This window comes from Zosterops lateralis, assembly GCF_965231275.1.
Source record: "Zosterops lateralis genome assembly, chromosome: 31".
NCBI lineage: Eukaryota > Metazoa > Chordata > Aves > Passeriformes > Zosteropidae > Zosterops > Zosterops lateralis.
Genome location: NC_139791.1, coordinates 5,060,580 through 5,074,655, shown reverse-complemented (window position 1 = coordinate 5,074,655; position 14,076 = coordinate 5,060,580). Strand labels below are relative to the sequence as shown.

Here is a 14,076-nt window from a genome sequence, read left to right as displayed (position 1 = left end):
CCCTCTTTGTTAAAAATGGGCGGAGATAATATTTTTCTCCTTAAAATGCCTTTATTAATCAGCTCTTACAAGGGTTCTCGAGCGACGAGCAGCCCTTCCGGGTTTACCCTGAGGAGGAGGATCTTGTTCAGCTTTGCAGTCTGAAGTTCCTGCAGACCTGGGAAGTCGTTCCTCGCCGGGGTTCCGAGGAGTTCTTATTCTTGTTGGGTTGGTTTGGGGTCCTGGTTTTTCTTGAGTACTTTTTAGGTTACAGCGAGTTACAAAAAATTGTTCATTAATATTTTAGGGTATACACGGTTTAATACTGTCTTTTGTGGGTTTAAATTTTACATTGATTTGTTTTTATAGGGTTTTTTTGGTTTTAAAAAGGGTCCCAGGTTACCTTGGGGTTTTTAATTTACATGTTGGTGGCACGGGGTTGCCCGGGGGGGCGTTATTTCGCAATCGGCGCCGCTCAACCTCATGGTGGTGAGAGGTCCTGTTGGGGGCGGCGGTGGGAGCAGCGAGCGGGTGCCGCGGAGCCGCGGTGCCGGCAGCCGTTCCGTGGCATGGGGGGAGTCGGGCCGGCAGCCTGGGGCAGATTCATGCCAGCTCTGGATGGAGGGGCGCGCTGGCAGCGGTGCCCTGGCGGCAATTTGCCGTGACTCCGGGAGTGGGCTAGGCTGGCCTGAGGCGAGCGAGCTGCCCGGGGAGCCACACGGGAGCCGCGCGGGCTTTTTTGCGGCAGGAGTCAGGGCTGGACCCGTGCCGGCAGCCGCTTTTGCAGCGGGGGAGTGGGGAGCTCGGGCCGGCACCCCGGGGGGGGGGGGGCGGCAGCGCCAGGGAGGCGCAGCACGCCGCGCGGGCCGGGAGCAGCGGCAGCAGTGGACGTGGGCTGCTGTTCCTGTCAGCAGAGCCACGCCGGGTTTTGGCTGGCATCTCAGGGGGGAGGGCCGGCACCACTGGCAGTTGCTGCGCGGGCTCCGCTATGGGCCCGGCAGTGGGGGCGCAGGTCCGGCGGCGGTGGCAGGCAGCCCCCTCTTTTCTCCGGCTGCTTGGGGGGTGCGGTTTTCAAAGAGCTCCTCCCCTTTTTGCTTACCAAGGTGGCTTCTCATTGTTACATTACAGGAATTTATAAAATATTATAAACACCCATTATACAATAATCAAGGGGTTTAACACTTAAAATTTTCAGCATATATGTACTTAGGAGCCTTCTAATTTTCATTTTTTTCACTGGGGTGCCCCATTCAGCCTCCATGCCCAGAGCCTTTCTGACATCTTCCCCTGGAGCTGCTGCTTCCCTGCAGCCCCGGCCATGGACAGCAGCAGAACCTGGTGTGTCCCGAGCAGCAGAGCCAGCTCAGGGCCCTGTGGGGAGCAGGGCTGGGGCAGCAGGACAAGCCAGCCCAGGCAGTCAGGGCACACCCAGCTGGGGAAAGGGATGTCCAGGGAGAAGAACAAGGGAGCGTTTCTGTGCCTGCAGGGAGGAATGCAGAGGAAGCTGCTGCTGCAGGCACCAGCTCTGCCCTGGCCCCTCTCTCCCCTGCCCAGGGCTGCTGTGCTGGCCTGGGGAGAGGGGCTGGCACTGGGTGGGCAGAGGCAGCCTGTGCTGGGCATCTCCTGGAGCCAGGAGCAGGAGCTGTGCACTGTCCCTGAGCTCCATTTCCCCTGCCCTGGGGAGCTCCAGCCCTGGGACTGATGTGGAGGCTGACCTCCCTCTCTGCCCCTCAGCAGCTGCTGAGCCCTTCAAGGGGGCCAGGGCTGTGGGGTGAGTGCACCCAGTGCTGGAGCAGCCCAGAGCAGGCACTGCCATGGGGCTCACCCACAATGGGCTGGGCTGGGAAGTGCCCAGGAGATAAAACCCACCCCTGTCAGCTGAGCTGTGTCACTCTGCAGGGCCAGGACACGTTCCAGCAGGTGTGTGGGGCTGTGCCAGTCCCCTGGCAGGGATCTCACACAGGCAGGTGCAGCACTGAGGAGGTTGGTCTGTGGCCTTGGGGACATGGCCAGTGTGAGAAGGTGCCCCAGGGCTTTGACCATCCCTCCAGCCTCTTCCATCAGCCACTGGCACACCTGGGCACTTAGCCCAGTTTATTGGTCTATTTGTTTTGTGGTTATCTCCTTTCTCCTGCCCATTTCAGCACCAGTGTAGGGGCAGCATCAGCCCTGCCCAGGCTCCCTCCTCACCCAGCCCTGGGCAGAGCCCAGGGCAGGGCTCTCTGTGAACCCTGGCATGGGATGTGGGTGTTGGAAGTGGACACTGAGGTCTGGTGTGGTCACTCTGGTGGGGAACATTTGCCCACCCAAAACACACCCTGTGCTGTGCCGTGTCTGATGAGGGGGATGTGGGGCCTGTGCTGGGCAGGGGGGTTGTGCTGCCTCAGGGACAAATGACAGGGATGAGCCACAACACAGTGACCAGGAGATGCAAGTGAGGACAAGCTAAGGAGGAGGAATTCAGAAATCTGACCTGAGCATGTGTTCATGTGTTTAGGAAAGCCAAAGCTCATCTGCAGCTGGTGGAGGCTGCAGGCAACATCCAGAGCAAAGTTAATTCAGTTACTGTGTTTGCAGTAAATGGCTGCAAAAGGAACATGTCAACCTGCTGCTAAATGAGGGCAAGAGGGGCAAATCTAGGATCATAAGATGGCCTGGGTTGGACTCCTAAAGATCATCCAGTTCCAATCTCCTGCCATGGACAGGGACACCTTCCACTGGACCAGATTGCTCCATGTGACCTGGCCTTGAACACCTCCAGAGGTGGGGAATCTGCAGCCTCTCGGGGTAACCTGTGCCAGGGCCTCACCACCCCCACTGGGAAGAATTTCTTCCCAATATCCCATTTAAACCTGTCCTCCTTCTCCTCATGGCCATTCCCCCTTGTCCTGTCACTTGGAGCCTTTGTCCAAAGTCCCTCTCCAGCTCTCTCAAAGCCCCTTTAGGTGCTGGAATGGGCTCCAATGTCTCCCTGGAGCCTTCTCACACCCACGCTGAACAGCTCTAGCTCTCTCAGCCTGGCTCCAGAGCAAAGATGTTCCAGCCTTGCAAATGTCCATTGTGACACTGCAGGGCTTCCTGTAACCAAGGGTGCATTGTCACACTGTGGAACCAAGGAGATCCTTGTGACCCTGGGGTGCCCCATGGAACCAAGGGGCCTTTGTGACACAGCAGAGCCCCATGGAACCAAGGAGAGACCATTGTGACACTGCAAAAACAAGAAGAGCATTGTGACACGTGGCATCTCACAGAACCAAATGTCCATGGTGATACTGTGGATCCCCTTGGCACCAGGAGACCATTGTGATACTTTGGGGCCTCAAGGAACCAAATAACTATTTGAACACTGCAGAATCAAGGAGACCATTGTACCACTAAGGGACCTCATGGAACCAAGTGTCCTTTGTGACACTGCAGAACCAAGGGGCCATTGTGACACTTCAGGGCCTCTTGGAACCAAGGAGAGCAGTGTGGCACTGCAAGGGCTCCTGGAATCAAGGAACTGTTGTGACACAGGAGGGGCCAATGGAATCGAGAGGTCCATTGTGTCATTGAGGGACCTCAAGGAACCAAGGGGACATTATGACACTTCAGGGCCTTGTGAAAGCAAAGGGGATCCTTGTGGCATTGTGGGGTCTTGTGTAACCAAGGGCCATTGTGGCACTGCAGGGCCCCATGGAACCAAGGGCCATTTTCAAACTGCAGAGCCAAACAGACCATTGGGACACTGTGGGGCCTGACTGAACTGATGAGAATATGGTGACACAGTGAAACCTTACGGAAACAAGGATCCACTATGACACTTTGGGGTCTCCTGTAACCAGGAGTCCAGCTGTGACACTGCAGAGCCAAAGAGATCATTATGACACTACAGGGTCTCATGGAACCAATGGGCCATTGTGTCACTTGGGGGCCACATGGAACCAAAGAGCCATTGGGACACTGTTACCAACAGTCACAAACAAAAAACAAAAAACAAAAAACAAAAAACAAAAAAAAAACAAAAAAAAACAAAAAAAAAACACAAAAACAAAAACAAAAACAAAAACAAAAAAACCCCCCACAAAAACAAAAAAAAAACCCCACAAAAAACCCCCTGCTTAACACCAAGGGAGCAGGAAGAATTTTTTCAGCCAGATACACAAGGGGGCTCCTCCCAAAAGTGCATGCTGAGTACTGGAAAGTTCCTGCTTATAGACGGTATTGTACAGAGATATTCATGATTGTAACAGAATAAACATACATATGATCATCATTTTCCTGAAATCCTTTCATATTTTCTCTCCCCTCCACAGTTGTGTTCTTGTCTCCTGGGGGTGTCTTTGGTGGTCCCTGGTGGTTGGTGATGCCAGAGTCACACTTGACTGTCCAGTGAACCCTTAAATGTTGTCACAACTGGAACTGGTTGCTTTCCAATTCTTTTTCTTACACAATGGGCAAGTCCGTGGCCCAATGGGTTTGGAAGAACAAACATCATGTGTGTTCACAAGGTGGAGATGGTTTTACATCTGGTTACATCAGAGCCTCTCTTCTCTTCAAGCCTTCTTAAGTCTCACACTGATGTCTCCTGGAATTCCATCTCCCTCCCCATCCCCCAGCAGCCCTGCCTTTCCCTCCTCCAGCCTTGGTCTCCAGCACAGCCATGGAGGCTCTTTGGGCTCTGGACTTTTCCTGCAGCCACCAAGGCCAGCTGAGCTCTGCCCTTCCCACAGCCAGCCCTGCCCAGCCCAGGCAGTGCCCAGCAATTCCCTGTCTGTGCCTGGCCTTGCTGTCCCCCCCCAGCAGCAGCTCCGTGGCCCCTTTGTGCCGCGCTGGCCCAGCCATGGTGCCACAGCCCCTGTGCAGGCCCAGGGCAGGACAGGAGCCCTGCGGGTGGGAACGGCCCCTGTGCCGTGGTGCCCACGGCAGCCTTGGGGCTCTGTGCCCCATGGCCTCCCTGCTGGGCAGCCTCTGCCAGCTCCTGCACAGCCCGTGGCCCCTGTGGGCCTGCACAGACAGCCCTGCCCCGGGCTCTGCCGGGCTCTGGGCCAGCAGAGAGGCCGGGCAGGGCTGGCCATGGCCGGGAACAGCCCTGAGCCCCGCAGGAGGATGGAGCTGGGCCACAGCCAAAGTGCCCCCAGACCTGGGCCCAGCAGCCAGGGCTGCCAACGCCTGGGGACAGAGGCTGCCATTGGGGACAAATGTCCTGGGCCCCCTCCCTGCTCTGTCCGTGTCACCAAGGGCACAGAGCAGCCTCCTCTCTGGGCCACTTGTCTATTTTCAATGCCTTCCCCAGGCGCTGGCCCTGCCCCACCAGGCCTGGGCTGAGTCCTGCCCCTGCACGCTCCCCCAGGCTGAGATGGACACTGATGGTTTCTGTGCCAGGCTCTCTCAGCCCAGCCCAGCTCCCTGCCAGCTCTGCCAGCTGCCCTGAGCTCTGTGCAGCACCAAGGGCCTCTCCCCAGCACAGCCCAGCCGGCTCTGGCCCCACAGCTCTGCTCAGCCCAGGCTGCTCTGGGCAGGGGCCCCACGGCCTCAGCCCCTCTCAAGGGCACAGCAGCAGCTGCAGCTCACACAGGGCTCAGCCCCAGCCATGGGGGAACCTGCCTGGCCAAAGGAAAAGGAGGCTCCCTGGGTGCCCTGCTCTCCTCTGCAGGAGATCCTGGGAGCTCTGCAGCCCCTGCTGCCTTCCCATCTGCCCAGGCCAGCACAACAGCCCCGTGTGCCCTTGTGGCCCTCAGGAGCTGTTCCTGCTCCAGCCCCAGGGCCCATCCCAGAGCTGGGGCAGCCACAAAGCTCTGCCCATTTCTGTTCATTGCTTCTCTGATCAGGATGGATCCTCAGCCACTTGCAGGTTGCTGATGAATTTTCCTTTTCCAGAGGCCTCTTCTTTCTTGAGCTCTTCAGATGAGAAATTCATTGACAAAGGCTCATGAACATTTGTTCAAAACACCCAAACAAGATGAGCCCCTGGGAATAACTCAAGTCTTCAATTCTTCTGTGGTTTATTAGACAGATTTCAGAATTATATTCAAAGTGAATATATGATATTGAAAGGAATGAAGAGAGAATTGACTTGTCTTGCGCAGGCTTTTTTTTCGGTTTATAGATGGATATCTGCAATCCCCAGCTGATATTGATCCCCAGCACTGTCTCGTGCCGTCTGAATAGATCTGAAAATCAAGACCCTTCATGGCTGACAATCAATCACACTTTGTCCCTACCCCCACTCCACCATTTCCCTCATCCAGCCCCTGGCACTCAGAGCAGCCTTGTGCAAATCTCAGCTTCCTGCACTCCAGGCTGCACCTGCAGCTTTCAGCTCCTTGGCACCAACTCCCACCTGCTTTCCTTGCAAAAGGAGCTGCCTGAGACACACAGGGATGTTCATTTATTGTTACCAAACAAAACCAAGGGAAGGCACAGCTCCATAACAAGCAAAAGTCATTCCTCTGCTGTATATTAGATCCACTTTGCACATCAGACAGTCTCAGACCAATGGTAAATACATTCTGTGTCCAGCACAGATCCCAGGATGCCCCAAACCCTCCCTGCCCCAAGTTTGTCCAGGTTTGCTCTTTGCACACACAAGTCACACGCTGAAGTAAGGAGCTCTCTCCAAGCCCACAGGGAGGAAAAGAGAGAAAGTGGATGAAGAGCTTCGTTGTGCAGAGCTACAGCTGCACTAATCCAAATATTCTGGGCTCACAGGAACTGAATCCAGCACCCTCTGCAGCATCTGTTGCCTGGGTCCAACTCTGTCTGGATGGCCAGGCCCAAGGAGTGCTGGGGAATGGAGTCACATCCAGGGGTGTCCCCAGGGCTCAGGATTGGGGCCAGGTCAGTTAAATCTCTTGAAGGATGATCTGGATGAGGGCACTGAGGGCCCCCTCAGTCAGTTCCCAGTGAGCCCAGGCTGGGTGGGAGTGTGGCTGTGCTGGAGGGCAGGAAGCTCTGCAGAGGGATCTGGACAGGCTGCAGCCATGGGCCCAGGACAATTGGATGAGGTTCAGCAAGGCCAAGGGCCAGCTCCTGCCCTGGGCTCACAACCACCCCAAATCCCTGCGTGTGCCCTGCCCCTGATCCCCACAGCCTGTCCTGTTCCCTTCATCCCTGCATTGCCAGGGACTTTCTGGGACAAGGTAGCTCTGCTCTGGGTATGGAGGGAGATGCAAGTGCAACCACTGGAGTGGGAACCAAAACTCACACCAGGTTGTGTCCTTTGGGGGTCAAGAATTGGTGGGACTCAGAGGCACAGAAAATGTCTCTCCATTGCCAACATAAAAAATGTAAACATGATACAATTTAAGAAACATTGAAATTCTTCCCTCAGCAATGTGAGACATCCCAGCAACATCTGACATGTCCACCATTCACAAGGGATTCCTGCACAAAACCAAATTTAGACTAAGATTGATAACATAGGGTTGAATTGATTTCTAAAATAGCAAGGGCCAAAAAACAGGGATCGGCTCCACTTGTGACCAGGATGTTATTCTGAGCTATTGTTTTAATTAAATGAAGTATAAAGCATAACTTTGCACAGGTGGTAGGGGGAAAGAAAGGGGGAACCTTGGTAGAACACACAGGCCCTAAAAGAATAAAGTTAGGTCAGGAGGATCTGTACCGATATAATCATTAGCAAGACGCATGCCAGAATTGTCAATTGTAATATCAGTTTGGTAACTAAATATGATTATTTTCTCCAACCAGAATCTTGAGCAAGAATCACACAGACTATTGTTCCTCGGGATGGAATCAATGGAACAATGGGGTTTAATGATTAACACGAATCCTTATGTAACAAGAAAGGTATAAAACTGTAACCATAAAGCATGTTGGACAAGCCGAGATCTGGGTCCGGACCCCCGGCTTCCAGAGCTCTGAAATAAAGCACCGCATACAATTTCGCGATTGTGTGTTCTTTCCTCGGCTAACAATTTCACACTCAGCATTTGCTGCTTCCCAGTTATAATATCACGGCAGCTTTGCAATGCACATGGGGCACGCAGATCTTCATCTACAGGATACACAATACAACCTCCTCTCACACTCCTTACAGCAAAGAAAAACCCAAGCTGGATGCCAATCTAGTTTCCAAAGAAAAATTGTCAGGCTACATACAAAACAAGGAATTACTCCTGCTCGTCCCCACCACAATGGGTTCTTAAGTCTTCCCTCAATCAAGGGAAATTCCCAATAAAAAGCCAAATTATTAGTAGTTCACCTTGAGTAAAATCCTCCACAAAACACCCTTTCTGTCCTCTCATGCCACCAAGATCCAGTCCCCCTGTCACATTCAAAAACTTGTTTGGTTCAAACTGAAACCATTAAAAAGGGCCTGCCTAGACAGCCAGACCCTGTCAGCTCAGGCTCGAGCTTCAACTGCCACATTCAACAGACCAAACCAACAAACACCAACACAACCTGCTAAAAGTTACCAGTTTGCTGCAATTATAAATTTTGACACAAGATGTCAGGATTACTTTAAAAATACACCACAACTCTTAAATCCGTGGTCACTCTCACGCAAGCTGCCTAACTTCACAAAGCCAAAGTCTAAAAAGCATTCACAACTCCACAAATCCCATGGAAAAAACTTACAAAAATACTATACTGGAGCAGCCTCTCCAACTCTACAAGGAGGGAACTGTTTAAACTCAAGCACTGAGTGTCACAGCAAATACCATCTGCTATGACCAGAAGTACACACACACCACAGTCACAGTGCGGAGAGGTGCCTCTTTACAAAGGAATAAAATATTCACACAGCATGCAGTGCTATGCAGAGCTTTAGGCATTCACCCCACTCCCGTCATTCATTCCCGGCCGTGTCAGTCGCCTGAAGACGGAATCGCGGGTCGGAACACCTCAAGTGCTTCGTACCCAGGGTAGGTCTCAACAAGTACCTGCACAGTCACTCTCACAGTCAGGACACACTTAAAATGAAAACAGAGGATAAAATAGCAACAATAAACAAGGATTTGCCCCAAACTGTTAGCGAATTTGCCTCGAACTGCTAGCAAGCCCTCTACGGCATGACAAATCTTTCTCCTGTACACCAAATCCTGCTGTAACTTGCAGGCAGACAACACAGGCTTGAGCTGAGCTTGGGACGTCTCCCATGACTTATCAACAGTGTCCTGCCCACACGTGCACCTTATTTTCAATTTTTGAACAGATTGTTTTGTCCAGAGTTCTGGCAGTCATCTGTTCCCAATGAACAATTGGAGAGCAGAGCCCTCTCTCCAGGGAGATCCCTGGGGGTGCCCCGAGGGGTCCATGACCCAAACTGCTCTCACAGCCAAACAGAACCCAGTCCTGCTGTGGTCACCAACTGATTTGCATAAAATCGATAAGATCATGGAGAAAAGACTCTCTAACTAATTAAAGTCAAAAAGTGGTATGCTTTATTCAATGTTGGATGGCACAGGAGTAGCCTCCTAAAGGTGTGTGCACCAATCACAAAGCTCTACCCCTCCATTTATTTACAAAAGTCTTACATATTCATTCAATTACTCAAAACACCTATTCATAGGCATAATCCTAGCATTGCCTATCCCTGCTTCATATTATAATGAGCCCAAAGTCCTTTATTCCTGGGCTCAAAAGTCCTTTATGCCTGCTCAGTTCTTCTCTAAAAATTGGGTCAGTGGATCTTGAAATGGGTCAGTGGTCTTGAAGGATGAAGTCAGAGATGTCTTCCTCACAGTCACCTGTTTACTTTCATCTTGTTAGTAGGCTACATGACTTCTTGGGAACTGTCCAAGGGATCCTGCTGGGTTCCAATTAGTTTCTGTGTCCAGGTGCAGTCATGGTTTCTTCCATTATCTCAATTGTCCATCTACCTTATTTCCTTCTAGAAACAGAACTAAAATGAGCAAGTAATAGATTACCTATGCTCTAGCTTAAGCATCTAATAATTAACTCTATCACTTCGTCTCTACTCTTCCAACTTAAATCCTAATCAATATAAATTGCTTCTATCCCTTAGCTAAAATCTTAACTCTTTAATTTCTTAACTCAAGGCACTGCGGGACACTGCAGACAATTCCTGAAGCACTTGGAGGGTGATCCTGTTCCCCAAGGGACGTTCCCATGCTGCCAGCTCAGGAACTGAAATGGGGAGTGGGGTCAGAGAGGGAAGGGCAAACAGGGATGGGCTGTTTGAAGGAGAGGGGACAGGGATGGGTAGTAGGAAGAAAACTGGACCAGGAAAGAGATAAGAAAGCAAAGGTGAAGCAAAAGAAATTCCCAGGGAAGTTTCGGGGTGGCTGCCAGGCAGCCCTGGCTCTGAGTAACAACGTCTCCAGTGGGAAAGGTGTCCTGGGTTGACAGTGCTCTCTATCCCATAATCCCATATCGTGGACACCCTTGTTATGTCTAAGAGGTTACCGTCCCCTTTAGGGGGGGCGGGCACTGGCCTGCTGGGCTGGCTCCACTTTGGCTTTTGGCTTCCCTGCTTCTAGTCGCTTCTAGTCGCTCGCTGTATCGCAAATTTTTCTGCTAGTTTCTTGCCCTTTCGTTCTTTGTTTTTTTCTTCCTTTCCTTCTGCCGCCTCTGTGCTCTGTTTGGTTTTTTTTCCCCTTTTCCTCTTCTCCTTTCCCCCCCCCCCCCCCCTTTAAGATTTAGGACCGGCACCCGGAGCTGATCTGCCTGGAGGAGTCCGAGGAGGATCGCCGGGGCTTGTAAAAGACGCTGCGCGCCCCTCCCCTCACAGTAACCTGAGCTTTTTCTGTTCTTTTTTTTCCCTTGTGTCGGGGGGTGTTTATTCATTTGTTAATAAACCCGGTTTTTTCCACTTTGTGTTCAAGAGATTCCATCCCAAACCCAGGGTTGGGGGGAGGGGTGGTAGAGGTTTTGTTATTAGGGGATTCCTTGGAGGGTTTCCCCTAATTCAACCTAAACCAGAACAAAAGGAAACTCACAGCTCATGGGAACAAACTTCCTGGGTGACTTCAGAGGCCACGACAAAAGTGAGGAGTTTCTCTCCTGTCCCCCATCCCTTCCTGGCCCCAGGGGCTGATGGCATTTGTGCTCCCTCATGTTCATCTCCCCACACCAACACCATGGCGGTGCTCAGGCCTGCTCTGAGCACTGCAAACAGGGGCTCCTGAGCCAGTGCTGCCCTGTCTGTGCCTGCAAGGATCCTGCACCTGTGTGAGCTGGGGGAGAGGCCAGAGCTGCAGAGGGGGGATGTTGTTGGCAGGTGCATGAGGATGCTCTGGGACGCTGCCCTGGGGTGTCCAGTGCAGTAGGGATGGATCAGCCCCTGCTCTGCTGCTCCTTCCCATCTCCCCCAAAGACCTTGCAGAGCCCCAGCCATGCTGTTTGTCCCCAGCCTGCCCACAGCCACCCTGGGGCTGCTCACGGGGCTTTTCTGTTCTGAGCCTTGGCCTGGGCGTGTTCTGGAGAGAGCCTGAGCAAGGAGCCCGGAGCCCCCAGGCCCTGCCCTGAGGCATCAGCGCTGCCCCAGCAGTGCCCATGGCCTGTCCCTGCTGCAGCCCCGGCACTGTCACCCCCAGCCCTGTGCCCGGCCCCGAGAGCCCTCAGGCCCTACAGCAACACCAGGGCCAGGAGGGCAGTGGGGCAGGGCCACGGGAGCAGCACTGGCAACACCAAGGGCTGCTGGTGCTGGGCACAGCTGCTGTGCCAGCCCTGATCTGCCCCCAGCTCTGCACACAGACATTGCTGCTGCAGTGACAGAGAGGGGAAGAAAAGGAGGATCTCTGCAGAAAGCTGTACTGGGAGATGCTTTATTTCATTTAAAACTGCTGAGATCCCAGCCCCTCAGTGACGCAGACTGGGGCCAAAATAGAGGTGGAGAGAAACAAACAAGAAAGGGCCCAAATAATGTTGTTGCTTTGGGAACATCAGTGAAAACTAAAACGCAGAAAAAAACCCAACAACCAAAGCAACAAGTGATATCAAAGATGACTTTTATTTCAAATGATTTGCAGAAACTGGCAACCAGTTTAGTGTTTCCCGAAATTGTCCACTGATCAGTGTCCACACTGCAGCCTTGAGCTCCTGGTTCCTCAGGCTGTAGATCAGGGGGTTCAGGGCTGGAGGCACCACTGAGTACAGAACTGACAGGGCCAGATCCAGGGATGAGGAGGAGATGGACAGGGGCTTCAGGTAGGCAAAAATGGCAGTGCTGACAAACAGGGAGACCACAGACAGGTGAGGGAGGCAGGTGGAAAAGGCTTTGTGCCGTCCCTGCTCAGAGGGGATTCTCAGCACGGCCCTGAAGATCTGCACATAGGAGAAAACAATGAACACAAAACAACCAAAAGTTAAACAGGCACTAACAGCAAGAAGCCCAAGTTCCCTGAGTTTGGAGTGTGAGCAGGAGAGCTTGAGGATGTGTGGGATTTCACAGAAGAACTGGCCCAGGGCATTGCCATGGCACAGGGGCAGGGAAAATGTATTGGCTGTGTGCAGCAGAGCATTGAGAAAGGCACTGGCCCAGGCAGCTGCTGCCATGTGGGCACAAGCTCTGCTGCCCAGGAGGGTCCCGTAGTGCAGGGGTTTGCAGATGGACACGTAGCGGTCATAGCACATGATGGTCAGCAGGGCAAGCTCTGATGAAAGGAAGAAGAAAATTAGAAACACCTGTGCAGCACATCCTGTGTAGGAGATGTGCCTGGTGTCCCAGAGGGAATTGTGCATGGCTTTGGGGACAGTGGTGAGGATGGAGCCCAGGTCGGTGAGGGCCAGGTGGAGCAGGAAGAAGAACATGGGGCTGTGCAGGTGGTGGCCGCAGGCCACGGCGCTGATGACGAGGCCGTTGCCCAGGAGGGCAGCCAGGGAGATGCATAGGAAGAGGCAGAAGTGCAGGAGCTGCAGCTGCCACGTGTCTGCCAATGGCAGCAGGAGGAAGTGGCTGATGGAGCTGCTGTTGGACATTCCTTCATTCTGGGCATGGTCGGCTGTTGAAAGAAGACATTGTCAATTTGGGACTAATTTGAGTCAATCCTATATATTGTATTTGAAATCCCCTCAAATTCACTTCTCTTCCTGCAAGGGAATTTTGCTACAATTTTGCATTCCTGTTTATGCTGCGGAGTTACAGACTCATCTTAAGCATCACTCTCAATCTGAACACTGGGGAGCCCAGAGGGAAAACAGGGCTACCTGTGCCTCAGTGCAGTCAGGCTTCCTTGTCCCACACAGGGGCGTTTTGTTAATAAAATATCTTTACATTTCAGGATGACAGAACTTAAAACGTGCTTGAAAAAAAAATGGACTTTCTGAAAGCTGCAATTTCAAAATAAATTTCCATAAACTCTTCTCTGCTTTTTTTACCTGTGTTGCTGGAAAGGAAGGGATATCCAGGGCTGGTCTGGCTCTCTGCTTCCTGGAGTTGTGCCTACTGGGAGCTGTTTCTCCCTATTCAAGCCTTGTCCCTGCCAGTGCTCCCAGAGCACAGCCCAGCCCTGGGGGCTCAGCTCTGCCCTGCACACCCCTCCCAGCACAGGCCACTGCCCAGGGGCATCTCCCTGGCAGCAGGGCCTTAAGAGCAGCTCAGACAAACAGAGATGCTGAAAGCCAAGGTGCTGCTGGTGCTGTCTGTAGGTAAAGGAGATTGAGGAGGCACTTTCTGAGGGAGATCTGAGGCAGATCTGCTGATCCCCAGGGTGACAGTGCAGGAGTCTCAGTGACACAGACAACCCTGACAGCCCCTTTCCCTTTCCTTTAGGAGAAAGCTGAGAGCAGCCCTGGCCATGCAGCACCATCTCCACAGAAGGAGGAATCTGCCCTGATGGGGGTCACTCCTTCCACCTCCAACTTCTCCCCACAGTCCATGCGGAGCTCCCAGGCAGGCTGAGAGCTGCCCCTGGCAGGTGGCAGATCCCCTGGCCTGGCCAAGAGCCCTCAGGGCTGCAGCACCTGCTCTGCACCACAGCCCTGGGCAGCCCTGGCTGCAGCCCCAGCCTCAGCCCCTGCAGCCGTCCCTGGCAGCAGGAGCCGTCCTGCCCTGTCCCTCTGACGGTGCCCAGGGCAGCCCCGCTCTGGAGCACATCCTCCCCCAAAGCAGAAAGGGCAGCAGAGCCATCCTTACAGTGCTGTCAGTCCTGTCCTGGCTCAGCTTTAGGAGATCCCTGCAGCCACAGA

General features: G+C 53.1%; 2 protein-coding genes across 2 annotated transcripts in view; one reads left to right on the top strand and one right to left on the bottom strand.

The window, feature by feature from the left end:
- Positions 1 to 14,076, top strand: part of LOC310920762 (olfactory receptor 14J1-like) — a gene marked incomplete at its 3' end in the record, with an annotated part of 1,005,486 nt that overhangs the window by 774,202 nt on the left and 217,208 nt on the right. The gene's annotated exons all lie outside the window — the stretch shown is intronic.
- Positions 11,899 to 14,076, bottom strand: part of LOC310920764 (olfactory receptor 14I1-like) — a gene marked incomplete at its 3' end in the record, with an annotated part of 59,194 nt that continues 57,016 nt past the window's right edge. The window contains exon 2 of the mRNA XM_083880820.1: positions 11,899 to 12,890. Within this exon, the coding sequence (XP_083736946.1) occupies positions 11,899 to 12,867 (969 nt within the window). The 5' untranslated portion in view covers positions 12,868 to 12,890. The remainder of the gene's footprint in view (positions 12,891 to 14,076) is intronic.